Raw genomic sequence first — 16,726 nt, forward strand, 5'->3', positions numbered from 1 at the left:
CATCATCCATCTTCAGCTTCCTGCACTATATCCTATATCTGAACACCCTTCGTATCAAATCTACAATATCTATCTGAGGTTGAGAATTCAAACACTTTGAGCGAAGAAAGGCTCTCAGCATCTCACCCCTAAATTGATAACCCATGATCATGAGGTAATGATCTCTGTGTCCTGTATTCCCAAGTCAGGGGTAATATCCACACAGCATCTATCTTTTCAAGGCTCTGAAGAATTTGATGTATTTCAATTAGATCATCTCTGATTCTTCAAACCTCGAGGGAATATAGGTCCGTTCTACTCAATCTCTCATTACAGGCCAATCCATTAAGAAACTGCCTTCAGTTCTGTAAGTGGCAAAGTCCAAGTCTAATCTTTTAGCAAAGGCTTATTTTATGTGCAGATCTGAAATTAAACAACAATTATTATTTGTTCCATATTCACCCGGTGCGTGAGGTGAGATGCTACCCATTTTGGCCTTTCAGTGTCAATAATATGAGGACAGATTGAGGAACGAGGGACTATTCTCTTTGGAGAGAAAAAGGCTGAGAGGAGATCAGATTAAGGTTTTAAAATCTTGTACAGGCTGGATAGAATAGACAGGGAGAAGCTGTTCCCACTCATAAAAGGAAAAACAGAACGAAAGGTGATGTACAAAGAAAGGGTGATGTGTGAAAAAAATTCTCACACAGTGAGTAGTGGTTAGTGGTATGAAATGCACTGCCTGGAACTCTGGTGCAGACAGGTTCAATTGAGTTTTTCAAAATGGCATTTGATGATTATTTGGATAGAAATTGTCTGCAGGGAAATAGGGAAAAGGCAGGAGATTAGCATTCAGTAATAGTATTGATGGAGGCACAATGGGCTGAATGGACTTCTTGCACCCATGACAATTCTGTGATTATAAGCATACACAGGCTACATGAAGATGCACAGTTAATTTCCCCCTATCAAAATGTGCCAACCACAAAACAGGGCCATTAGTTTGACTCACATTGGTCCCCTGTGTAGACTTAGAATCAGGTGAGGCTGGAAGCCTTTCACAAGTTTCAGTGAATCAGGCAGCAAATGGTCAGTCGGTCATATTAACCTGACTGCTGAACCCCTTATCAATCAGTTCAGAAACAAAACAGAGTTGTCGGACCAGTCTAGGACTAGAATTGTAGATTCCATCTCCAACCTGTATGGAGGTAGCTCCTCTCAGCCAGGGAGATGCTAACGTTGGTCCAGGCAATTTTCAGCCATGTCTGGCATACACATACATAGATCGAAACCGTCTCTGTGTGACTCTGGGTTGGGTGGCCGAGCACATGCAGAAATTTGGAAGTCTCCATTGCTGAAGGTGAGGGGAGTGGAGATATTATCTGCCAACCTATGTACCCAGGGTACCAACAAATGTGCGTGTGTGTGTGTGTGTGTGTGTGTGTGTGTGTGTGTGAGAGAGAGAGAGAGAGAGGGAGGGTGAGAGAATAGCTGATGCTCACATGCAATGCCTCGCACAGCTGAAGAGCTAACACTTGCTGACTACACCCACAGTTGAAGATAGGTTCCTGAGACATGTGACCAGGAGCCAGAAGGCTCACCTAATGAAGGATGCCAAGGCCATGCAGAAGGTGCAGAACAGATTCCCTAAAACACACAACCGCATTTAGGGGAAAGGAGAACGTGGAGAAACTGAATTGTTCTTATTGGAACAAAGAGGATTACGTGACAATTTGATTTAGAGGCTAAAAATATGAGAGATTTTGGAAAAAGTCAATTGGGTGAAAGTATTTCTATTAGCCAATGAGGTGGAATGCTTCAAGTTAAGGTTAACTCTGAAAACATATGGAGGCATTCCGAGAATGTTTCTTTGCTAATGAACTATATTGACAGGAGATAGAATATTCAATATCTGAGGAAGCAGAATTAAGGAAATAGATAAAGGAGGACGTTTAAAGACAGAACAGAACAACCGTCCGGCTAGGAATCAAATTAAGGGATCAATCCCTGAGAGACACAACACTGGTATTTGGGGCTGAATGGCTACAAAAGACCCTTGACCTCAAATTCTTCACATGATCAGTTGCCTCGCACTGTGAATGATGTAGCACTATAAGGAAAGACTACACTTGGCACTTATAAAATAAAGTCCTGTCCCCAGTGACGATGATATGAAATAGAAACAGTGGAAAAGTACTGGGACTGACAGCAGCAAATAGACTCATTTTGTTGTCTTTATTGCATCAACTCTCTGAAATCTCCGTGATAAAAATGAGGGACATTCCAAGGTGCCTAGTCTAGCAGCTTGCCCCTCCTTGCCCATCACCGACAGGGAATTTCAGCGGGATTTTGGAATTCTGATTACACGCTTTACAGCGTTGGGCTAAGCACTGGGAACAAGCCAGAAAACATCTGCTGTGCACTAAGGGAAGTTTGAAGACAGATCAAAGGTGCTTAATTGACAGTGCATGCTCTCAGTACCCAACACTATTGATATGGTGCCCTCAACTCTAGCCTGCCTCCAAGTCAGAAGGTGCAGGCTTTACAACAGTGCTCTGAACTATGCCTCAACATGCAGTGGGATGCTCATGTGGGCTCTGCAAGTCTTGCAAATGCAAAGAAGGGCCCTATTCAAAAGACTGTCTTCCTTGTCATTGGTTGTTGCTGCATTCAGGCAAACCCAGGCCCCTCGAAGGGACCACCAGAGGCTGAGACCTAAAAAAAAAGGAGCTCTCCTTCCGACTCCACATTCAACCACATTGCTTACTCCCCCTTCCACTTGTGAGCATGAGCCCCCCACTTCCCTTCTCTGATTCCAGCTACCCTCTCTCGACTGATTGCCGTAACCCCCTCCACAAACCAATCACTTTCCTTCTGCCCTTCAAACAACCTATCAGAGTTGTCCCTGCCATTGGTTCAATGACCACTGAGGCTCCTTGCTAGTGAGCTGCTTGGAAACACCCAGTCAGTGATACCCAGTCAGTGACTACAGCTTAGCAGAAAACGAGGCTCAACATTTGAACTACCTCCAAGCCTATTTATTCAGGTAGGACCCCTCACCCTAGTTATTCTGGCTCTGAGAACTGGTGAGATAGTAGTAATGTCACTAGGCTAATTATCCTACACATCCCAGTAAAATGCTCTGCAGGCATGTGCTCAAATCCCACCATGGCAGCAGGTGGAAGTTAATTTCTAAAATTAAATCTGAAATTGAGTAAGGTTCTCAGTACATTGACTATAATCAATTAATGTTTTTAAAAACCTGGCTGGGTCATTTAGCTTTTCAGGAAAATCTCCTTTCCTGGCTGAAATTTGCCATTGCAACCCAGCCTGACCTTCACGTAACTCACAGCAATGTGGCTGAACTTTAACTCCCTCTGAAATGGCCAAACAGTTCGGGGGCAGTTACGGATGGGCCACAAATAGTAACCTTGGCAAAGATGCCCAGATCTAACAAAAGAACAAAGAAAGAAATGCCACAAGAAGGGCAATGCATGCACCGTTCAGCTGCATCTATGGTCAGTTCTCAATCAAAGCCAAACTGAATATCTTCAGAACAGATTCACCCCAGATAAAGAGAAGACAATATTGGAGAGGTCAGTATCATGAATATGTTTCCGTTCTTGCATTAGCAGCGTTAACAAATCCTGCTTTGCTGTATTCCAATGTCTGTCCAAATTCCACTCAATCATAACGCTAGCCTTAAGTATACGAAATGCCTGCCAGCACAGTTTCCTTATTCCTGAAATCTTTTTCATGGGGAGTGACTGGTTGCTGAAGAGGATAAGTCATTTGTCTTTATAATGAGCCATTCTCCCGGGCTGTGGAAATCATGGTTGGATTGTCACAATTACAATTGTTACTCCACTGCTACTTAATAAACTAACTATAGAGCTCCGCATTCCTGGCTGGGACTCCCTAACTCAACCTTGTAAGAAATGCAGAGCTGTCTGCATTCAGAGTCCTTCCGAATGGAGCAGGATTGTTGGAGGGAAGGCGAGTCATGTCGCCTGTTTATGTCAATAGCCGCCATACTTCGGTCAGCCTTCATTCACCAGTACAGTGAAAGGCTTTGGGACATTTAAGTGGTTAAATTGTTCCACACGTAAAATGAACAAGAATGAGTCAGCACAGATGTGAATCAATTTGCAAAAGCAGAAACTATGATGTGAGGAAACCTTATTCATACGGTTAGCAGTTAGACTACGGGCCAAAGGCAGGTCTATGCAGTAAGGCCACAGTTCACTCATGGTCTCATTGAGCAAAACAACAGGGTCAAGGGGCTGATCGGCCTACTCCTGTCTCCATGTTCCTTTGGAATAGGCTGCCTCATTTGATGATTAGTTGAATAGAAATAATGTGCAAGGATGTGGGGAAAAGGGAGGAGATTGGTGCTGGGTAATAATACTTATTTGAAGAGTTGGTGGAGCACAGTGGGCCAAATGGCTTCCTCTTGCACTGTAAAACTTCAGTGAAATTGTTTCTCACCGGGTTAGTGAAGGAGGTTGAGTTACATTGGTGGGTAAGGTGGCAGAGTGGTAGTCAGGTGGGTTTACTGAGGACTCAGCGGGATTAAGAGTATCAGGATGCGGATCATATGATCACAGTGGGGTTTGAAAGCTTGGGAGAGTCGGAGGGGTGGGGGACTCAATGTGGGGATTGGAGGCTCACAATTGGTGTTGGAAGTTTTGGGGGAAGTCAGAGGCTTATGGTGGGTTCAGAGGGTCAGGGCAGGCATAGGGTAGGGAGTTGGGGGAAGCTAGAGAAGTGATAGGGTGGGGATTTAATGGTGGGTTGGGGGTGAATCAAAGATGTCATTGAGGATTTGAGTATGTATAGTAGCCCAGGTTTAGGCATAGTGTTCATTTTCCTAATATTTTGTGGGGTGATATGTTAATTAGATCAATCCAAACTCCCCATTCCAAGTGAGAACTGACAGCATTTACATTGGGGCATTGCCCATCGGAAATTTCAACTTCATGTGGAGGCGGGGATTCAGAGGGCTACATCTGGTCTCCAGCCATCTGGAGGGTGGAGTATTTGGGACAGTGTTTACAGGGAGTGTTGGGCTGGTGAGTCCTATTGATTGTGTGCAAATGAGCAAACGCTTCTGGATTTTAAAATATAAAGCACTCAGCATCTTCCACTCGCCATAGCAATGGTGAATGACAGCTCCCTGTACAAGGGTTCCCTTTGGCTTAGTGTCACTGAGTAGATGCAACACAGGCAGTGAATGATATTGAGCTTTCAGAAAGCATTTGATGTAGTGCCACATGGCAGGGTGGTGAGCAAGTTATAAATGTTTAGGATTGACATGAATGGTCTAGGCCCGAAATGTCAGCTTTTCTGCTCCTAAGATGCTGCTTGGACTGCTCTGTTCATCCAGCTCTACACCTTATTACCTCGGATTCTCCAGCATCTGCTGTTCCTATTATCTCTGAAGTGATGCTGCATATCAACAAGTCATTGGTCAGATCACATATGGAGTATTGTGTTCAATTCTGGGCATCTTCTTTAAGGAAGGATGTTAAAGCCCTGGAAAGAGTGCAAAAGAGACTTACTAGAATGATACCAAGAATGAGGGGTTTTACATAAAGGAAAGATTAGAGAAATTGGGCTTATTATCCATGGAGTAGAGAAGATTAAGAGGTGGCCTCATTGAAGTGTTCAAAATTATGAATAATTTTGACAGGATCGTAAAAGATATTCTTTTCATTTACTAAGGATCATCATTTCAAGGTTGTTAGCAAGACAGCTACAAGTGAGATGTGGCAACACATCTTTACTCAGAGATTTAGAATGCACTGCCTGGGAGAATGATGGAAGTGGATTCTATATGAGGTCTCAAAAAAGTGCTGGATATATATTTGAATGTGCTTGTATGTCATGTGGCACATTTTCATAACTTATGCCTATTTGGAGAGCGCTTGTCCAAATTTGGGCATTGGTCTTACATCTGCCAAACAGTACTCTGACCAGAAGTAGCAAGAGAAAATGGGCAGCAGCTATAAATGCTCTCAAATAAGGATTTCTCAACTCCCTACACTCATGTTTGGACTAGCAACCTAGCAGGAGGCACACTGGCTCAGTGGTTAGCACTGCAGCCTCACAGCACCAGGGACCCAGGTTTGATTCCAGCCTCGGGCAACTGTCTGTGCGGAGTTTGCACATTCTCCCCGTGTCAGCATGGGTTTCCTCTGGGTGCTCCGGTTTCCTTCCACAGTCCAAAGATGTGCAGGCTAGGTGGATTGGCCATGCTAAATTGCCCGTAGCATTCAGGGGTGTGTGGGTTATAGGGGGATGGGTCTGGGTGGGATGCTCCAAAGGGCAGCATGGACTTGTTGGGCCAAAGGGCCTGTTTCCACACAGTAGGGAATCTAATCTTAAAAAAGAAACTGGTGGAAGATATGCAAAAAATTCAAGCTGTAGTTTTAACAGTCCACTAATGCCCATAGTTTATATCTAAACCAGCTCCAGTATGCCTGGTTGAGCTGATTAAAGAATCAGTCTTTTGTCTCCTGCCTTAATAAGCTCTGTTCTCCCCTCTTCCAGTGAAGCATCACTCAATCATTTACCTTCATCTCATTATCCAGGAAAAGTAAAATGTTATTAAAAATGTCACTGGTTATTGATAATTGTCTGCAAGCATTTAACTAGTGAGCAAATTAGTGTCAGGTTCCTCTGTTCATAAGGTGTCATTAAGCAAGATTCCTAGAGCACTTTTCAATGTATAATGAGAGATTAGGCTCCATGAAGTTTAACAATTACAGTGAGTTATGTGTTGCAAATATTTATGGTAGGAAAAAATGACTTTCCCCCAAACTTTTAGGTTTAAAACAAGTTCCAAATCTGTTTCAAGGTTTTATTTTGAATCACAATTGTTTTAGTGTCTCTTTTCTCTTTTGCAACTCCCAGGTACATCGTGAGCTTGGATGTATGGGAGACAATGCCTCTTCAAGCAAACCTTGTATTTAAGGCTGGCCAGTTCCAAGCACCCAGAAAAATGTGAATTATGAAGTTGTTGTGAATTTGCAATCTTTTCATTCAGTTTAATTTTTGTGAACAGATTCTCATAATCCACGAGAACCAACTGAATTCAGTTGATAAATTAAGTGAGGCTTCTTGCAAAGAACTGACTGGTAGGCTTTCTCAATGTTTTACAATAACCGGACTACAGACGTGCACATGTTAAAAAATGCATACGTAGTTGTGGATCTCCCCAAGGCATTGCTCAAATGATTGCAATATTTTCTGGCTGCTGAAGTAAAACTGGGGTGTGCTGTCCTTTTATGAATACTGGTCATGTAAAATTATAGGACGGAACTGTGTAACGATAATAGCACAGAAGGAGGCTAATCGGCCCATTATGTTCATGGCAGATATCTGGAAGACTGATGCTGCTAGCCCCACTCCCTTGCCATTCTCCCGCCCTGGCTCTGCAACTTCTGTCTTAGAGCAAAGAACGAAGGAAATTACAGCACAGGCACAGGCCCTTTGGCCCTCCAAGCCTGCGCTGATCCAGATCCTCTATCTAAACCTGTCGCCTATTTTCCAAAGATCTGTATCCCTCTGCTGCCTGCCCATTCATGTATCTGTCTAGATTCATCTTATCATGCTCGCCTCTACCACCTCCACTGGCAATGCGCTCCACGCACCCACAACGCTCTGCATAAAGAACTTTCCACGCATATCTCCCTTAAAATTTCCTCCTCTCACTTTGAACTCATGACCCCTAGTAATTGAGTCCCCCACTCTGGGAAAAAGCTTCTTGCTATCCACCCTGTCTATACCTCTCATGATTTTGTAGGCCTCAATCAGGTTCACCCCAACCTCCGTCTTTTTAATGAAAATAATCCTAATCTACTCAACCTCTCTTCATAGCTAGCGCCCTCCATACCAAGCAACATCCTGGTGAACCTCCTGTGCATCCTCTCCAAAGCATCCATATCCTTTTGGTACTGTGGCGACCAGAACTGTACGCAGTACTCCAAATGTGGCCGAACCAAAGTCCTATACAACTGTAACATGACCTGCCAACTCTTGTAGTCAATACCCTTCCCAATGAAGGAAAGCATTCCATATGCCTTCTTGACCACTCTATTGACCTGCGTTGCCATCTTCAGGGAACAATGGACTTGAACACCCAGATCTCTCTGTGCATCAATTTTCTTCTTCAGAGTTTGCCTGGTGAGGAACAGTTTCTTTATCCCTGTTGTTTATAAACTCACAAGGCCAATAAAAGTGCATTTTAATTGCACCTCCTTATAAATTCCTGGCCAGTTGGAAACCAGGCTGTTAAGGTCAGGGGAAAAAAAAACTACAAACAAACCTGCACTAAACGCTGCCCAAAAGCAAGTATGAAAGAACTATCCTTCCAATTCCATGCTGTCTGTAGGGTAGGCAATCATTGACTCAGCAGGAGTACTGTCAGGATTGACAATCCAAATCTTAGCAATTTTGAAGCTTCTTTCTCTCTCCTTTGTGTATTCCTAAAGTTGAATTACGAAGCTTGAAACATCAGACACTGATGCACATTGCTGCGCTTTTGCTTCAGATTTAGAGACAGTAAAATGTAGTGCAGGGATGTGGGGGAGAGCTTGAGGAGAGGAACATAAACACAACGCTGATTCGATCTTTACAGGAATCCACCCTAGTGCAATTAGAGCTCCTGCTTCTTCTCTCTACATTAATATGTTTGCAAGCAACGGAATGCCAGGAATGTAAAGAAGAGTTAAAATGACACTGCATAGGCGTGAAACTCAACTGTAATGAAAGATGTAGGCAGGAGTACAGTTTCTACCGTGTCCTTCAATGGAATGCATGGTAACAGGACACTGGAAAAATTACTGAGATAATAAAATGTGAGGCTGGATGAACACAGCAGGCCAAGCAGCATCTCAGGAGCACAAAAGCTGACGTTTCGGGCCTAGACCCTTCATTAGAGAGGGGGATGGGGTGAGGGTTCTGGAATAAATAGGGAGAGAGGGGGAGGCGGACCGAAGATGGAGAGTAAAGAAGATAGGTGGAGAGAGTATAGGTGGGGAGGTAGGGAGGGGATAGGTCAGTCCAGGGAAGACGGACAGGTCAAGGAGGTGGGATGAGGTTAGTAGATAGATGGGGGTGCGGCTTGGGGTGGGAGGAAGGGATGGGTGAGAGGAAGAACCGGTTAGGGAGGCAGAGACAGGTTGGACTGGTTTTGGGATGCAGTGGGTGGAGGGGAAGAGCTGGGCTGGTTGTGTGGTGCAGTGGGGGGAGGGGACGAACTGGGCTGGTTTAGGGATGCGGTGGGGAAAGGGGAGATTATGAAACTGGTGAAGTCCACATTGATACCATACGGCTGCAGGGTTCCCAGGCGGAATATGAGTTGCTGTTCCTGCAACCTTCGGGTGGCATCATTGTGGCACTGCAGGAGGCCCATGATGGACATGTCATCTAAAGAATGGGAGGGGGAGTGGAAATGATTTGCGACTGGGAGGTGCAGTTGTTTGTTGCGAACTGAGCGGAGGTGTTCTGCAAAGCGGTCCCCAAGCCTCTGCTTGGTTTCCCCAATGTAGAGGAAGCCACACCGGGTACAGTGGATGCAGTATACTACATTGGCAGATGTGCAGGTGAACCTCTGCTTAATGTGGAATGTCATCTTGGGGCCTGGGATAGGGGTGAGGGAGGAGGTGTGGGGGCAAGTGTAGCATTTCCTGCAGTTGCATGGGAAGGTGCCGGGTGTGGTGGGGTTGGAGGGCAGTGTGGAGCGAACAAGGGAGTCATGGAGAGAGTGGTCTCTCCGGAAAGCAGACAGGGGTGGGGATGGAAAAATGTCTTGGGTGATGGGGTCGGATTGTAAATGGCGGAAGTGTCGGAGGATGATGCGTTGTATCCGGAGGTTGGTGGGGTGGTGTGTGAGAACGAGGGGGATCCTCTTTGGGCGGTTGTGGCGGGGGCGGGGTGTGAGGGATGTGTTGCGGGAAATACGGGAGATGCGGTCAAGGGCGTTCTCGATCACTGTGGGGGGAAAGTTGCGGTCCTTGAAGAACTTGGACATCTGGGATGTGCGGGAGTGGAATGTCTTGTCATGGGAGCAGATGCGGCGGAGGCGGAGGAATTGGGAATAGGGGATGGAATTTTTGCAGGAGGGTGGGTGGGAGGAGGTGTATTCTATGTAGCTGTGGGAGTCGGTGGGCTTGAAATGGACATCAGTTACAAGCTGGTTGCCTGAGATGGAGACTGAGAGGTCCAGGAAGGTGAGGGATGTGCTGGAGATGGCCCAGGTGAACTTGAGGTTGGGGTGGAAGGTGTTGGTGAAGTGGATGAACTGTTCGAGCTCCTCTGGGGAGCAAGAGGCGGCGCCGATACAGTCATCAATGTACCGGAGGAAAAGGTGCGGTTTGGGGCCTGTGTAGGTGCGGAAGAGGGACTGTTCCACGTAACCTACAAAGAGGCAGGCATAGCTGGGGCCCATGCGGGTGCCCATGGCCACCCCCTTAGTCTGTAGGAAGTGGGAGGAGTCAAAAGAGAAGTTGTTGAGGGTGAGGACGAGTTCGGCTAGGTGGATGAGTGTGTCGGTGGAGGGGGACTGGTCGGGCCTGCGGGACAGGAAGAAGCGGAGGGCCTTGAGGCCATCTGCATGCGGAATGCAGGTATATAGGGACTGGACGTCCATAGTGAAGATGAGGTGTTGGGGGCCAGGGAATTGTAAGTCCTGGAGGAGGTGGAGGGCGTGGGTGGTGTCATGGACGTAGGCAGGGAGTTCGTGGACCAAAGGGGAGAAAATGGAGTCCAGATAGGTGGAGATGAGTTCGGTGGGGCAGGAGCAGGCTGAGACAATGGGTCAACCAGGGCAGGCAGGTTTGTGGATTTTGGGAACGAGATAGAAACGGGCCGTGCGGGGTTGGGGAACAATGAGGTTGGAGGCTGTGGGTGGGAGGTGCCCTGAGGTGATGAGGTCATGAATGGTGTTGCAGATGATGGTTTGGTGCTCGGGTGTGGGGTCGTGTTCGAGGGGGCGGTAGGAGGTGGTGTCGGAGTGTTGGCGTCTGGCCTCGAGGATGTAGAGGTCAGTGCGCCATACTACCACTGCGCCACCCTTGTCTGCGGGTTTGATGGTGAGGTTGGGGTTGGAGCGGAGGGAGCAGAGGGCTGCCCGTTCTACGGGGGAGAGGTTGGAGTGGGTGAGAGGGGTGGAGAGGTTGAGGCGGTTAATGTCTCGACGGCAGTTAGAGATGAAGAGGTCGAGGGAGGGTAGGAGGCCTGGGGGTGGTGTCCAGGAGGAGGACTTGTGTTGGAAGCAGGTGAAGGGGTCAGTGGAGGGAGGGTTAGGCTCCTGGTTGAAGAAGTAGGCGTGGAGGCGAAGGCGGTGGAAAAACTGTTCTATGTCCAATCGTGACTGGTATTCGTTGATGTGTGGTTGTAGGGGGACAAAGGTGAGCCCCTTACTAAGGACTGACCGTTCGTCCTCAGTCAGTGGGAGGTCCCCTCCCCCCACTGCACCACACAACCAGCCCAGCTCTTCCCCTCCACCCACTGCATCCCAAAACCAGTCCAACCTGTCTCTGCCTCCCTAACCTGTTCTTCCTCTCACCCATCCCTTCCTCCCACCCCAAGCTGCACCCCCATCTACCTACTAACCTCATCCCACCTCCTTGACCTGTCTGTCTTCCCTGGACTGACCTATCCCCTCCCTACCTCCCCACCTATACTCTCTCCACCTGTCTTCTTTTCTCTACATCTTCGGTCCGCCTCCCTCTCTCTCCCTATTTATTCCAGAACCCTCACCCCATCCCCCTCTCTGATGAAGGGTCTAGGCCCGAAACGTCAGCTTTTGTGCTCCTGAGATGCTGCTTGGCCTGCTGTGTTCATCCAGCCTCACATTTTATTATCTTGGATTCTCCAGCATCTGCAGTTCCCATTATCACTGGAAAAATGACTGTCTTGTAGATCCTAACTGGCATACTATGCATTTTCAGTGTTCACTACTTTCGTGAGATTTCAGGCGGTCAATTGTTCTTCAAGCTGTCAGAGGGAGCAGTTGCAATTTTACTTCCAGAGATTTGAGATTAGACAATACCATTAGAGAGCATCCACTTGGATCACTCCGTGAAAGGCAAGCACCCTACTCGCCACTAGCTTAATATCAGGGGCCGGGGGATGAGTTTAACATTAATTGCCCACTTGAGGGCATCACTTGGTGGTAGAACAGGCCAAACATAAAGTCTTCCCATCATGGCCTGAATGAGGGTGGAGATAGGAGGGCAGTGGAGTCCGTATCTGTCCTTCCTGCCTGATTTAATGCATCCCACCAGCCCGCATCCCTCAACCATCAAATCTGTCACAAGAAAGGGCACGAGACTATGTTCTCCCTCTAAAGCCAAATAGTGCAGGCAACAGTTCTGTCTTTTTGTGTTGCGATTGATGCTTCAACATTATTATTTTAAAATAGGTTTCTGCTTCTCCCCCATGACACTCCTCCAGAAGGTGCTGGCTCTTACTGAGAAACTGAATTGCAATCAGTAGCAGGAGCCCTGACATTTCCTGGCTTGGCTGTGGCACCCCTGCAGCTACTTGGAGTTTGGATCTGTGGGTTTGACACAAAGTCAGCGCTCTCCAATCTGTACAGCTCAGTCTCACACCAGCAGGACTGAGGAATGTTCGCCCACAGAACTCATAAGGCTGCAGCCGAAGAAGGTCAGTGTGGGAGGAAAACAGGAACCAAGTTGAGGGTTAACAGTCCTGTATTATTGTTGCTTACCACAGTCAAATCAAGTTCCTTTAGTCTCAGTCATTGAACAAGAGGCTTGTGTAACATCAGTGACTAAAGGAGAAAAGAGTTTAGTGCAAAGATGTGAAGCAGCTATTGCGTAGTGATGGGTCTAAACCCCACACTGCTATGTAAAAGTTGTGGGCTCAGCTTCACTTTCTGTGGGAAGTTATGTTTGCCTGTGGGAAAGACTTTATTATCTCTATGTCTGCCTATAAGTAATGGAAATTCAGACAGTGGGGGATAGTCCAAATTTCACACCCCCCCACCCATTGCTTTATTAATGTCATAGATGGAAAGTGACCCTTGCTCACAAGTGGGGTAACACCCCTCTCTGCTATTGCCCCGCTCTCCCCCGCAGAGACTCAGTAATAGCTCAAGAGCCTTTATTTCTCTCACCATCATCATGGTTAGAGGGTCATCACACTTGCCCACACAGCAGACTGAGTCAGAGAACCACTGTATTCTACAATAGATTTTTACTCTTGTTTAGAGAGCCCTCACTCCACCAAAGAGCTGTGTTGTGAGTTGGAGATTTCCAGCCTCAAACATCCGAGAGTCCACACAGTCCCAAAGGATTTTGATCATGGCTTTAAAGTTTCAGTTTTAATCTTGATCATCAACACCCACAGTTTGAATCTCCTCTGCCCAGTATCTTTAACAACTTACTGTAACTGAACACCTCAATTCAAAGAAGGGACAACAAGAATGCAAACACTTCTCTTCACCTAATTTCAAGCCCACAGTTTCTTTACTCCTGCTTGACTTAGAATATTACACATTACAAATGTCATACTACTGGATCTGACGAGGGCTGAGAAATAAAAATAAATACATAAACTCCGAAATAACATAATCATGAGTTTGATATTTAAAAAACCTGGCATCTTGAGATTCTACTAACAGCCAAGCCTCGTAATAATCACAGGATACAACAGACACCTTGACACCTCAGTCTGATTGTATTCTAGCAGTCGAAATGGTTAGTTAGAGAAACAGTAAAAGAATGTTGCAAGTACCACCAGGATTATTACAATTTTTTAAATAATTCTTCAAGAGTTAGGAATTCAAGTTGCCTCAGTGCCTAAATGTTAACCCAGTTGAATTTGTCTCCTTTCTATCCCTCCCCTCTACCCCACGCTGTAAATTTAATTGCCATTGCATAATTCTTATCCCAGACTTTATGTAACTTACGAAATTTAAATGTAAGCATTAAGGCAATATTTAAGGTATGCAATAACCCTGGGTGTAACATTTCAAGAAAAGGATCAGGAGAAGACACAGCAAAAGGAGAGAAAGGGAGGGAGAAAGACAAGAGAAAGGTGAGGCACTGTGATATTACTGACCTGAAGCTTCAACTGAACTGTTGTTTACATCGAAATCACCTTCATTCACCCCTACTGCTTCCATACAACTGTCTACGACAGAAATAGAAACAGCAGCTATGTGTCAGTGAGAGGGTGATTTTCAAAGCGTAGGGTTAGTGAGCAACAGAAAAGGGATCCTGTTTCAAAGTCCCCTTTTTGAACTACAGCCTTCAAAAAAAAGTTAGACGTTAAGGGACAAAGTATTGAATGGTGCCAGTGGAATGGTAGAATTCATGATTGACTTTAGAGGAGCCTTGTTTTTAAGACAAGATTCCAGTGATTAGCGGTTTAGCGCTGAGATCCCAAAGCCATCAAACTTGGCCATAAGTGATACATTGAGGATAAACCATTAGGTCTTTGCCCAGAAATTGGACCGCACACTATGTGCACACATCTTGAATCCCAATCTCTACAAATGGATCTTAAGCTAAAACCATAACTAACATGGCCCCAAATTATAGGCCTTCCCCTGGAATCGAACTTTAAACAAAAGCCAGAGTCCCATTTCTTATGTTTAAACTAATAACTCTCTCCCAGAACTGGGTAATAAATTGTACCTCTGTCCTTGCTTTGTAGCCCCTGGTAATGGGCCTGAAGCTAAACCAATCTCTTAAGCACTAAATCCCCTCGTTGGTGATACTACTGCGAATCTTGATCCCCAGAATTCAACTGCAACACAACTTACAAAATTTGATGAAATTCTATTTTCACTTTAATATTCCACTTCCCCCACCCTGAATTACATATGTTCAAATCACTGCCACCCATCACTATCCATCGTGCAAGGCCCCGCCCCAATAACCATGCAAAAAGATTTTCATTATGGTGGCTTCCTGGGTCTCTTTAACCAACACTTTCCTTCCATAAATGGCTCTGCCAAGGGCTTTTAAAATTCTGCTCACCATCAACGCTTTTGCTGTCAGTTTGGTCTAAAATAAGTTCTCTCTAGGTCGCATCCATGATTATTTGAACCATGGGTTCATGCTGGAATTTTGCGTTAAGGTGAGGAGGCAGGCCTTGAGGCTACCCTAGACAGAATGGGAATTAAACCCTGGGTTGGTGGTATCACTCTGAAACACAGGCTACCTGTCCAGCCAACTGAATTAATCCGTGTCCCTATCCCTGCAATCCACTACCAATGCCAAAATCATACGTAATGCGATCAAGTGCTCTATTATTTTAAATTGTTAGTTTTAGGACCCAGAATGAACATTTAATAGTGAAAACTGTCTTTTGATCCAATGCAGTCAAACTGACTCAGTTTACATCAGTTCAGTTCTCTGATTGAATTTATGCTTATCCTTATGTCATTCATGCCATTCTCTAACCTACCCTTTTTGATATAATGCCTCAAATTAAAGCTGCATTAATGGTCCCCAATGTTGAGGTTTAAAGATTTACTTACTTCTTTTAGTTTCTCAACAAATCCCCTCACAGCAAGCAACCAAACAGCTCGGTCTTATGTTTTAATGAGGCATCTGAGTTTAACACACCCTTGTCTTGCTTTCTCCCACCCAAACATCAACTTAAAACTGAATCTTTACAAAGGGCTATGGGAATGTCCTTGGTATATGAATCAATGCAGCTTTAAAATTGAGGCACATCAGTGAAGATGAAATAAAAGTGGAAGAAAATGGCAGCAGAACAGGGAGGGAAACAGTTAGAACAAGCAATTATTTAGTATTAGTCCACTGATTCAATTTATTGATTTAGTAGCATCAAACAAGCAGTCTTAAAGGAACAATATCAATGACAGATTTGAGATAAGACATTCAAACAGACGTGACTTACTTGTTGGTCGGACATATACTTTTAACTTTAAGCAGGGTTTTCCAACAATATTAGGGTGAGGTGAAGCTGGAAATAAAACACAATGAATTATTATTAGTACTTCTCACAACTGTGTCAAGTAACAAGGCTTCTTGACTTTCATCACTGCATTTAGATTGACACTTTAGTCTTGAACTAAAAATGAGCTACATTGCTGGTGGTAAAGTCTGAATTAGCCTTCTGCTCTGGTGCACAATATAAACCCCACCATTCATAGCACCATTTACCATAAACTCTATAACATTACTCATACTAGAGCCAGATAGCACTGTTCATTATATAGCCACGACACAATGGATCATAGATGCCATATCGCTATTCCTTATAGATCCAATAACATTATTTACGATATAGCACACATCTCTTTTTGTCACAGACCCTATTGCTCTATTCGCTGTTGACCATATATCCCATAGCTCAAATCATTATAGACTCCATATTACCATGCATTATTGAGCCAATAGCATTATTGAGCAACAAAAACAGAAATGCTGGAAAAGCTCAGCAGGTCTAGCAACACCTGTGGACAGAAATCAGAGTTAACACTTCCTCACTGGACCCGAAACTTTAACTCTGATTACTCTCCACAGGTGCTGCTGGACCTTCTGAGCTTTGACAGAAACTTCTGTTTTTATGATTTCCAGCATCCACAGTTCTTTTGATTTGTATCCACTATTGAACAAGGCATGTCCTTGCCAACATTCTACCTATGACTAAAAGCAGGTTAACAAACAGAACAAAGGCCAGTCTGTGGAAATGTGCTCTTGACAAAATGGCTGCCTGCAAAACCACAATCACGAAT

General features: G+C 45.2%; 1 protein-coding gene across 2 annotated transcripts in view; it reads right to left on the reverse strand.

Moving 5' to 3' along the window:
• Positions 1-16,726, reverse strand: part of LOC125465696 (ephrin-A5-like) — a 367,296-nt gene that overhangs the window by 16,427 nt on the left and 334,143 nt on the right. Inside the window, exons 3-4 of one of the 2 annotated variants that reach the window (XM_059638445.1) lie at positions 15,886-15,951; positions 14,074-14,145 (exon numbers count right to left, since the gene is read on the reverse strand). In XM_059638445.1, coding sequence (XP_059494428.1) covers positions 14,074-14,145; positions 15,886-15,951 — 138 coding nt within the window. The remainder of the gene's footprint in view (positions 1-14,073; positions 14,146-15,885; positions 15,952-16,726) is intronic. The other variant, XM_048559430.2, reaches the window with a different exon arrangement.

The sequence above is a fragment of the Stegostoma tigrinum genome, chromosome 30 (genome assembly GCF_030684315.1).
Source record: "Stegostoma tigrinum isolate sSteTig4 chromosome 30, sSteTig4.hap1, whole genome shotgun sequence".
NCBI lineage: Eukaryota > Metazoa > Chordata > Chondrichthyes > Orectolobiformes > Stegostomatidae > Stegostoma > Stegostoma tigrinum.